General features: G+C 44.5%; 1 protein-coding gene across 1 annotated transcript in view; it reads right to left on the bottom strand.

Moving 5' to 3' along the window:
* Positions 1-3,907, bottom strand: part of PIK3R4 (phosphoinositide-3-kinase regulatory subunit 4) — a 23,909-nt gene extending 20,002 nt beyond the window's left edge. The window contains exons 1-4 of the mRNA XM_064671800.1: positions 3,819-3,907; positions 2,847-3,628; positions 1,403-1,536; positions 644-1,226 (exon numbers count right to left, since the gene is read on the bottom strand). Of these exons, the coding sequence (XP_064527870.1) occupies positions 644-1,226; positions 1,403-1,536; positions 2,847-3,576 (1,447 nt within the window). The 5' untranslated portion in view covers positions 3,577-3,628; positions 3,819-3,907. The remainder of the gene's footprint in view (positions 1-643; positions 1,227-1,402; positions 1,537-2,846; positions 3,629-3,818) is intronic.
* Between the last annotated feature and the right edge of the window lie 6,371 nt (positions 3,908-10,278).

Genomic DNA, 10,278 nt, shown 5'->3' with positions numbered 1-10,278 from the left:
CACTCCAGGTAAACACTCTGAGCTAATGAAATGTCAATTAAGATAAATTAATAAAAGCAGCAAAGGATGGGCATGTCAAAAAGCCCTGTTCATGGAATTAGCTATTTAAAGACCACTTGTAGTTTTCTTCCTTACACTCTTGCCCATCCAGGGAAATAAGCCAGGACTGCTTCCCTGAGCATGAGGCTTTAAACTCTGACCCCCTACCTTAGCTGTAAGCAGACCTGCTGTGTGCTACATCCAGTCCCTAGCCCAAAGCACAAGTACACATTCTGCAAGTTACTTTTACACTCACAACTACAGAGGACAAGGGATATTAACTTTCTTAAAACTTAATTCATCTAGCAGAGAGCAAATGCATTTTGTCAACAATTTAAAATGTAATAATTTACTCTGGGTACAGATCTACACTGGAAATCCACTTGTTCGTATAAGTCAACTAATTATTAAGTGGCTACTACCACCTGCACCAGTTATCTTAAGTGAATGCATGTATCTTTACCTGCAGTCCTTTCTGAAACTTGTGGGGAGATTTACTGACAACGAAACAGCAAGCTAGATGATGGTTTTGAACAGAGGGGAAAACAGTGAAGGAAATACAGAAAAGCCCAAGATTCTGAGTTTTGACTGGATGTCCTCTTACCAGCGTATGCAAGTCTGACAATGGTGGCTTCATCCTGGGCCAAGTGTGCAATGCCTGGCAGAATGTATTCTGGGTAAATGTTAATATCATTGCGTGGCACCTCTTTGACAAGAGCAAGAACTTTAGTTAGTGTCCTCACAGATTCTGCCCTCACCCTGGGCACAGAGTCATTGCTGAAATGTAACAGATAAGGAGTAATACGATCCAGAAGAATCTCTACACTTAATCTTGGTGCTAAATGAAGAATCAGTTCCAAAGCAGCCAGTTTTGAATCACAGTATTTGAGAGTCTGTAAACAGGAAGTTATCACAGACACTAGAATAACCAGCCCATTCTCTTTTGTCTCTCCCTCAGCTTTCTCTGTGCGGTCGTGCCCACAGAGATTGTGAATGATGTTGTCCAAATCTTTACGTATGACCAATATACGCTCATCTGCTGACACAAACGTTTCCTTGGCAAACTGGGCCATGTAAGGCTGAAGGAAAGTGTAAAATATTTCAGGAAATGCATTGTTACGTTGCTGTTTCAAATAATCTTCAGCTGCTAAACGTTTATCTGGCTCCCGATGGATCATCTGAGTGACCTTGAGAAAGGCAGAAGTGGAAGGGAGAGGGAGAGAAAGATTAAAGGTTTAGATATTCGTAATACAAAATAACCCCAAAGCCCAAACCCAAACAATATGCAATCTGCCACCAAAGTAGGTGAAATAAACTGCAAACAGACCACACAGATGGTTCTAATGCTGTAGTCCATCCTTACCAGCTCTCTGATACTGCGGTCTTCAATTTTGTTTAGGACTTGATCAGGGGAAAAGAGGCCATTTCTGTAAGCCAAAAGCTGAGATAAATCAAACAAGGGTACACCTTCTGTGAAGAGTTCTGCTATTACACAGCCTGGGGAACAAAAGAAAAAAAAAGTCAAAGATGTCAGAAGATTATAAACAGATGCTTTAACTTTACTTTCTACATGTGGACAAGAACAAACCCTAAACGACTCTTTACTGAATTTAAAATAAGGCAAATGAGTTGCCAAATTAATTTGCAGAAAAGAGATAACATCTCACATTCCAAAACCTGGCTTTTACACTAGATCTTTGAAATATGTCCCAAGTAATTTATTACAAACATGTCAACAACAGAGGAATTTGCAATTAGGAAACATGAGGCAGTAACTTCAGCCACCTGCCAGCTGGAAAATACATTACCAGAAAAGGAACCCACATCACTGTCATGTGGAAGAAGAGTGCTGGTAAGTCAGCATGGATTGGGCAGTAGGTCAAAACTAAGCAGCCCTTTTACAGAAGGTAAAGAAATAACCTCTGCTTCCACAGCAGATGCTGGGAGACAGCACATATTCACTCACACAATTGCTAAACACAGACTCCTCTGTGTCATGTACATGACACAAATCCTCTTCAAAGAACCCAGTCCTGCAGTTTGCTCCCAATGGTCTGCTTTATCATTGGAGTGTCCTGGAAGTTTGGCCATAAGAGCAGCTTGTAAAATGAAATAACCATTTACTTTAAATACATATTTTCAACCACTTTAAGGCAAAAAAAGAAAGGTCAAACTTTTGGCTGTCTAACTGCTCAAGACAAGCCCAAGACTCAAAATAGGCTCCCACAGTCAAACTCCAACAAATATTTGTGAGCAAGACTATGACAGGAGCTTGCTCCAACTTCCTGCTTGTGGGGAAAATGAAATGAGAAGAGGCTTCTAAAGCCAATATTGCCAAATGACCCTGAAAGCTGTCTCAGCCCCCAGGCAACTGGACCACCGACTGGTTCCTCCTCTCAGGTCCCATGAGGCACATGCTTCTCAGCCATGAGAAGATGCTGATCTGTGCCTTGCAGAACCACCTCTTTCCCAGAGCAGAGTTGTGCCATAAAAGAATAGTTTGTGATCTCCCTCCTCGGATAATGGTGATGCACTTAAGTTTTGTAGCTTACTATGTTGTGTCTGTACATTTTATGTGAATGAAAAAGGTTTGGAGTTGGGTCTTATGCAAGTTTTTTGACATGTTGTTCTCTAAGCCCACTGTAGAAAACCAAACCAAACTAAAACACTACCAAAAAAAAACCCCAAACCAAACCAACAACAACAAAACAAAACAAAAAAAACAAACAAAACAACAAATCAACTTTTCTGCATTGGATTATACAGTCAGAAACAACACACTGGTCTCTCCTGATAGCTCCAAGTACCTGCAGAAAAGATATCCATTGCACGTTTTAAGTCCCCTCTTGTTCGCTGATTGCTATTTGCCAAGTCTACCAAAGGAGTCGAAGGGTCCCGCATGTTTTCCAGCTCTGTAGCAAACATACTGCCATCGACAAAGCGCTCGGGAGCGATGTAACACGTTCTCCTCCGTGATGTGTCAAAGAAATAATTGAAGTCAGCAGGATTGTCTTCAGGAAGGTACGTTGGTTTAAAACTGGCAAAGTCAGTTAGAAGAACCCAGTTCCAGCTGGTGACCATGATGTTCTCTGTTTTAATGTCCCCATGGCGGACTCCAGACTTGTGCGCTTGGTCCACCGCAGTGAGGATCTGGAAAGCGATCCACCTTTTCTCAATGTTGTTCAGGAACGGCCTGGTACTAATTCGGTCATAAAGGTTGTCCCGTACGTACTGTCTGAAAAGCATGGCGGCCTTCTCGGACAGGGTGGCTTTCTGGAAGGGAAGGCAGTTCTGTGCCGAATGTAACCTTATCTTCAGCTCCTCCAGCTCCTGCTTATAGCTCGTCAGGGGTAAGGTCGGATCCTGGATGGCAAACACCTTCACGACTACTAGCCCCTCCCGGTGCTTGGCTCTGGCCACCTTGAAGAAGCGGGTGCTCCCCAGGCTCTTGTCATACTCGAAGTCGTGGATGTCCGAGAAGTAGCTGTCCACCGAGAGGATCTGCGAGGGGGCGATGCCAGCCAGCTGGTTCCCCATGGCGGCAGCTCCTCCGGCCGCAGGCACCGCGCCGGGGCTCTCCCGCGTCAGCCTGGGGGACAAACACAGCGCGGGTTTCACAGCGCCCGCTGCCCTGGGCCCGCCTCGCCGCCCCGGGCCCGCGGCCCCCGCTCCCCCGCCCCGGGCGGGCCCAGCCGCCGCCGCTCCCTCCGCCCCCAGGCCCCGCCGCCGGGGCAGCGCCGGGCCGGGCCCGGGGCAGCGGGGCCCCCCGCAGCACTCACCGGCCCAGGCAGCGCCAGGACCCCCGGCCCTGGAGGCAGCGGGATGGAGCGGGGCGGGACTCGGGGCGGCGGAACCGGCACGGCGGGGCGGGCGGGGAAGGGGCGGTGCCGTGAGCTCACATCCTGCGAGCGGGCTGCGGGCTGTCCCCGGCGGTGCTGCCGCGGTGCCTGCCCGGGCCGCACCGTCCCCGCTGCTCCCGCGATGTGGCCTCGTGATCTCCCGATGAAATGGTTTTTTTCACGCTGCTTACATTCTCTGAGATGGTTTCTTCTTGATGTGTGCTTGTAATGCGCATAACAGAGATGAGTTCAGGCAGTTTTTGAAGTTATTTTCATCTGTTTGTTTTGCCGTGCCAAGTGAGAGCTGTGAGCCTGGTGCTGAGCCAGCACAAACGGTGTGGGTCGGAAGGTGCCCAGAGGAGATGAGGTGTGTTGGTAGAACGGGCCTCGGAGGCATCAGACAAGACCTTCTCTCGGCAAACGGGAAAACAGCTGCCATGCATCCTTCTCCTGATGCTTAGTGCTGGGCACCTGTGGGGAGGCTTTTTTAGGTGACTTCACTACTAAGTCTGTCCTGAAGGGGTTTGGTATATCTGAAATATGAGAAAAAGACTTTTCATTGCAAAGACAGAATGAAACAAACCCCTTATCCTTATTGTTTGATATCCTTATTGTTTGATATCCTTATTGTGCTTGAGAGCAAGGAGAAGCCCAGGGCAGAGTTTGCTCATCATTCCCTTTGCCTTTTCCCTTTGCCATGTTCTTTCTTTGCTACCTGTAATATATTACTAAAGATGTGGTATTTGTGTCCTGTACACCAGTGCCTGTATGCTCAAAACTTACCTTAATACATGATTTCCACCAGCCATGCATGAGGTCACTTAATCGTGTATTCTCCAAACTAGTTTGGGTTGTGCTAGTGAAGGCTTCTTGCCAGAAGGACTCTCCCACCAGCAGTGGACATCCGGAGAGTCAACCTTTCCCAGGGCAGAAATCTTAGCCCAGACCTAGGGTTACAGTGAGGACTGGGACCAGGGTGAGAAGGGTAAGAAGCGGGGAACCTATAGGCATTAGATTAGTGCCTAGACACAGTTCCTTCTAGAGTCATAACTATTGTGCCATTTTTTCCCTTTGGAATCCTATGATCTGGACATAACTGTTCCACTCACAAGACCTTTACCTATATGGCAGGCAAGTGCCTGCATCAAGTGTTGCCCAGGGGGATCTGGAAGAGAAGGAAAATAGAGTCTGTTTTCTGCTTTGCTTGAAGCTTAGCATATTGGCTTCACGCTGTAACGCTGTAAAGAGCACTGTTTAGCTCTTGTCAGTGGGTACAGAAGGGATTGTGGAGTTGTGACTCGTGCTCCTTTTTTGACTTGAAACAGCCAGTGAGCTAATGGTACCCTGTTCTGATCACTCCCAATCACCTAAAACGTCATTACCTCCTTTTAGGACGTAACACGGATGGAGAAAGCTGTGTGGGGAGAAAAGTGAGTGGCTGCTGAAAGTCTGTATCTAAGCTGGATGTTGATTGTCTTGTAAGTTAATAAGAGGGTAATCAAAAAGTTTCCATTGGCTTGTCTGCAAAACAATTATGTAGACAATTATATTGCTCTCTCTAATAGAAAAAGTAAATGGATTTAAAGCAGAAAGTTTTTCTCAGTTGAATCGTATGCAAGGAGTATAAGTTTGGAAGAAAGCATCTGAGGCTGTTCAGTAAGCATAATTCCCATGAAAATTACTTTAATTATGCTCTGGCTGTGTGTTCAATGAAGAACAGAATGTGTATTCATGCTGTGACTTACTTCCTGCTCAAAGCACTGAACTATGACTGTAGCTACAGCAGCCCCCAGTTAAGGTTTAGAAACTGTAAGGGTTCTGCCAGAAGAAGGCCAGCCCAGCCCAGTGATGTGCCTCGTGCTTTTTGAACAGAAAACACATTACCTCAGGCAATGTAAGAGCCTACACCTCCCAAAGTGTAAAAAAAGCAGGAGTGCTTTTGCTTCCACTCGTGACTGAGCAGTCATCTCAGTTGTGAAGGGATGCCACAGACTGCGTGGTCAAGCTGCAGACTTGGTTGGAGAGGAGCATCTGTCAGCCCCTGCAGCTTAGCTGTGCTCTCCTCCCTTTGATCATAGGAGATAAGCTCCATTTTCAAGAGGGTAGAGCTTTTTCATACCCAGGGCTCTTTGTAACAGCCGCAGGCAGACTTTGCTCCAGGCTGAGCCATTAGTTACTGTCTCCTGGCTAAGATGTATTATTGTCTGTGCACACTGTCATGCTGGGCTGGAGTCACGATTCAAGCCAGTTTTTTAGCCACCTGTCTTAGGGGGATGGCCTCCCCAGTACTGCCACAAGTACAGCATGAGTGGGCACAGGGGCTGAGACAAATACAGGGGCACATTTTGGTACCCTGGAGTTAAATCTAGTTAAGCTAAACGGGCTGCAACAAGTGGCAAAGGTGCATTTGTGGCTTCGGAACAATAAAATGGAAGAAAAGAGTGACTCGTGTATATGCTCTCCTTCCATTCCTCCTCGTACTACACTGTCTAGGTGATCCTCCAAATCAAAAATAAATAGAAAGCAAAACTTAATCATTTCACTATGGCATCTTTGGTCAGCATCTATTCAGATGGATACAAGAAGTAAAAAGAGACACTTAGTGGTGGCTGTTGACTGTGCTGAAGTTAACAGAAATTATGTAAGCTCCCAAATACATTGTCATCTTTTTCCTTGTCTCCCAGATCTGTTTCCCTTCTAAAGCAAACATCCTTGGGTATCTATGCAAATGGTTTTGCCTTTCATGATTTCTTGAAAATGTCAGAACTCTGCTGCTTCTGCAGAGCTGAGCTTAAACTCTCAAATTCATATGTTTTCCTGAAAATGGCTTGGGAGGTTTTAATTTATTCTGATTCTCTATGCCAGGATTTTGGATAATTTATTACTTTAAAAATGTTTTATTAATATATCAGTTGACTTTCTAAGAATGGTGCTTTTTCATTGCTAATTTGCAAAGGGATTGAAGATCTGTCCTTATCACCCCTGATTAGTATGTGTTAACATTTTAAAACCTTCTGCAACAACATTCTGTGCTATCATGTCTTCTGACAGTCTGTCCTGCTGATTTAGCAGGATTTCACTGCATGCAATATGGCAGTGATCCAGGGACTTAAATGGGTGAGAGAAGTGGTTTATAGAATACTTTCTTTAAAAGTACCCAGAGCAGGAGGATTGCCTGAAGTTTAGTCTCCAAACTGATGTACTGACAGATTTGTTCCCTAGTCAAGTGCTAATTGTTTTGGAATGAGAATCACTTCCTCCTGGATTCTTCTACCAAAGCAGAATGTACAAAATTAATTTCACAAAACTTGGCAAGAGACCATATGGAAGGGGAAAATGATATTTATTTTAAACAAAGTTGATTTCAGTCACTAACACACTGTGTTGTAAATGTCACTCCCATGCACACCCACACCATGTATTCAGAAGCATCCAAAGGCGTGTGATACTTTCATACACACTTTTCTGTTTCATTCAGACCAAGTTTAGTATTTCTGCCACGCAGTGAGTTAAATTGCACTAGCATGCATTCCCACCATTAGGTTATATGAGTGCAATTTTCTTCTGTGTCTGCAGCTACTTTTAACTTTGGGAATTAAAATGAGGAAGCTGGAAATCATGCAGGCAAGCTCTAGTACATGCCTTAAAAACAAACCCAAAACATACCTGCAAGCTGTGGATAGTGCTTATAAGCACCCCCTTGCAGTGAGAGTGGAGCAGTAAAAATGCTTTGCTTTTTGTTTTACAGAGCTATGGAAATCCACAGGGAGGAATCTCAGCCTGTTCTGAGCTTCAAATGAAAGCTGAGTAACTCTTTAATCTCAAGGACTAAACTGTGTAAATTTCCCTTTTCCCACATTTGATTCCTCTGCCGGAAACTCAGAAATGGCTCTTCTGTATTAGCCACAAGTCAGCAAATGGTTACCTTTGCTTGGCATAAGTCAGTTCTAATGCCAAACAACTTATGCATTTTATTTTATTTTATTATTTTATTTTTATTTAATTTGACTATTTTATTTGATTTTATACTATGACTATTCAGTCTTCCTGTGAAATCCAGGGTACAAATCCCAAATGGTGCTCTGAGGCAGCGCCTCCTTGGGTACCTATTTAACGTGTTCTTCAATACAGACACCAGCCCTCTGCTAGAGGAGCTGATCTCTGCCAGACCTGCTCTCAGTTCTGGCCCCAGAGCAGGTGGACTGCGGGGTGTCAGTGCTGCCCCCCAGCCCCGCAGGACTCTGGGTGGGAGAGCGGGGGGCTCGTAGTGCCCCAGGGCTCAGGGGCTCCAGCCAGATGTGAGCTCTCTGACATGTCATCTCTCTGAAATGTCAAGTGTTTCCAAGCAAGCAGGACTCTGCTGGAAGCTGAGAGGTTTTGTGTTTTTCATCTGTTTATTTTGTATGCTGGTAAGAGTTTGTGAGGGTCTAACAGAGTGGCCAGCACGTTTTGGAAACCTGTTTTTACATAGGCAGGTTTTATGGTGAGCGGAAGCCCTCCCAAAACAATTGTAACTCGCCATTTCCAGGGCTTCAGCTTCCCATGCCTCACTTGTTCCTATCTCAGCTGGAAATAATTTTACCAAGAGACAGAGGCGGCTGTTCAAGCACCTGCTGACAAAAGGCTGAGTATTATGTTGCAAACTCTCCTTTGCTGGAATTGTAGAGGCAAAAGATAGCACAGAACTGGGGTTCAACATAAAATTTCCCAGAAAAAAATCAGCAAACAGGTGCTGGTTGCTGTGATATCTGGATCAAATTAAAAGTCATTCCTCTCTTGCAAGGGCGGTGATGATATATATGAGTGTGAGCTCTTTGAGAACAGGTACACTTTGAAGAAAGCCTAATGAGAAAACTCAGTTTACCTGGCACACAACTGACAGGAGAATTGGAATGGCAACATCTGGGGAGGTGATGCAGAGCTGGGAACATCTAGTTGGCCAGTGCTGTTAGTTATGGGAATGTCAAGGAAGAGGACAGTGAAATAGTTATGGCCAGTCCTATAACAGCCTTATTGCCCTCCAGACCCTTGTGTGAGAGCAACCATGGTGATACTGGGTTTATCCCCATGAGAAAGGACTGGGAATAGAACCACTGCTCTTCTTGACGTCCTCATGTGGGCATACAGCATTAAAAACAGTTGCAGCTTGTTCTTTCAGTGACAACTTTCTGGCAGAGACAGAAGCAGTAATGCTTATGCTGTGATATCAAACAGTGCCTGTTTTTCTCCTCCCTTCCCCACTGAAACACTAATATATCAGGGAAATCCACTCCTAGAGTTTTCTGTGGTGTTGCAGTCCGATTGTTTAGCTCTAAATTCTGATCTGAATACAGCTAACATTGTCAAGAATTTTGGTTTTTCAAATTTGAGAGGAAAATGATTGATTCGGACCCATCTTTAGTGAATGATCTATTAGCAGATGCCAGGGATAGTTAGACAGATCAGAACATAATTATGTACCTCAGTGCAATATTAAGTTGTTAGTCATTCTTGCTTAATGGTGAAATGCATGACAGTTTCTGGTTTTGATTGGCATCTGCATTACCTGCTCTCAGTAAACAGATTGTTGGCCTCTTTTTTTTTAATAGAAATTTGCATGCCATCTTCACCTTCCACACAATCTCGTTACCCAGCCTGCTTTAATATGTGATGCAACTAATAAATGAGCAGCTGCCATGGCTACTGTAGCCATAAAAATACAAAGAAAAGCTCTTCAGCTTTTAAGGAGTGGCTGGAGGCAGGTAATTAACCACAGCTTCACTTCTTGCACGCAAAGCGTGTGGAGAGCAATGCACTGGGCTTCCCTGTGGGTTTTATTTTTATAAGCATGAACTTCAAGGATTGCAATGTCACTGCCATTTCTGGGTGCAGCAAGAGGATAAGAAAAAGCAGGGCTGAGAGCTACAACAGTCAACAGATTCCTCTCTAGCAAATCCAACTATAATTAAGCTGTCAATAACAAAGGGGTCGTAAAAGTATAATAGCAGACTAATCTTTGAATTCCTACTCCTGCTTCCTTTTCCCCATTTTCAAGCATTACTCCTTCATGCTGTTCTTTCCACTGCTTCAAGAAAAGCACCTTTAATGCATCCTGGAGTAGGAGGATGTTCACCAAAAGATCTTGGCCCTTTTCATATCAATGCATTGTCATTTATGCATCTTAATGTGCTGGTCCTCTATTTTTAAAGAATCCTTGATATTATAGAGCTGTTTAAAAATCGCTTTTTTAGCATGCAAGGTAAATCACATTCTCCTATGTAACAGATAGGAGAATGTCTGTCAGCCCACAGTAAGAAGTCTGATTTCTGCCCACTGATTTCACTGTGAAGTTCTTAGTTGCCTATAATGAGGGTAAAATTGGGTCCAAGAGTGTTAAATTATATCTTCTCCAGCACAGAAG

The sequence above is a fragment of the Pseudopipra pipra genome, chromosome 1 (assembly GCF_036250125.1).
Source record: "Pseudopipra pipra isolate bDixPip1 chromosome 1, bDixPip1.hap1, whole genome shotgun sequence".
NCBI classification, from domain to species: Eukaryota; Metazoa; Chordata; class Aves; order Passeriformes; family Pipridae; genus Pseudopipra; species Pseudopipra pipra.
This window is presented reverse-complemented; position numbering and strand designations above follow the sequence as displayed.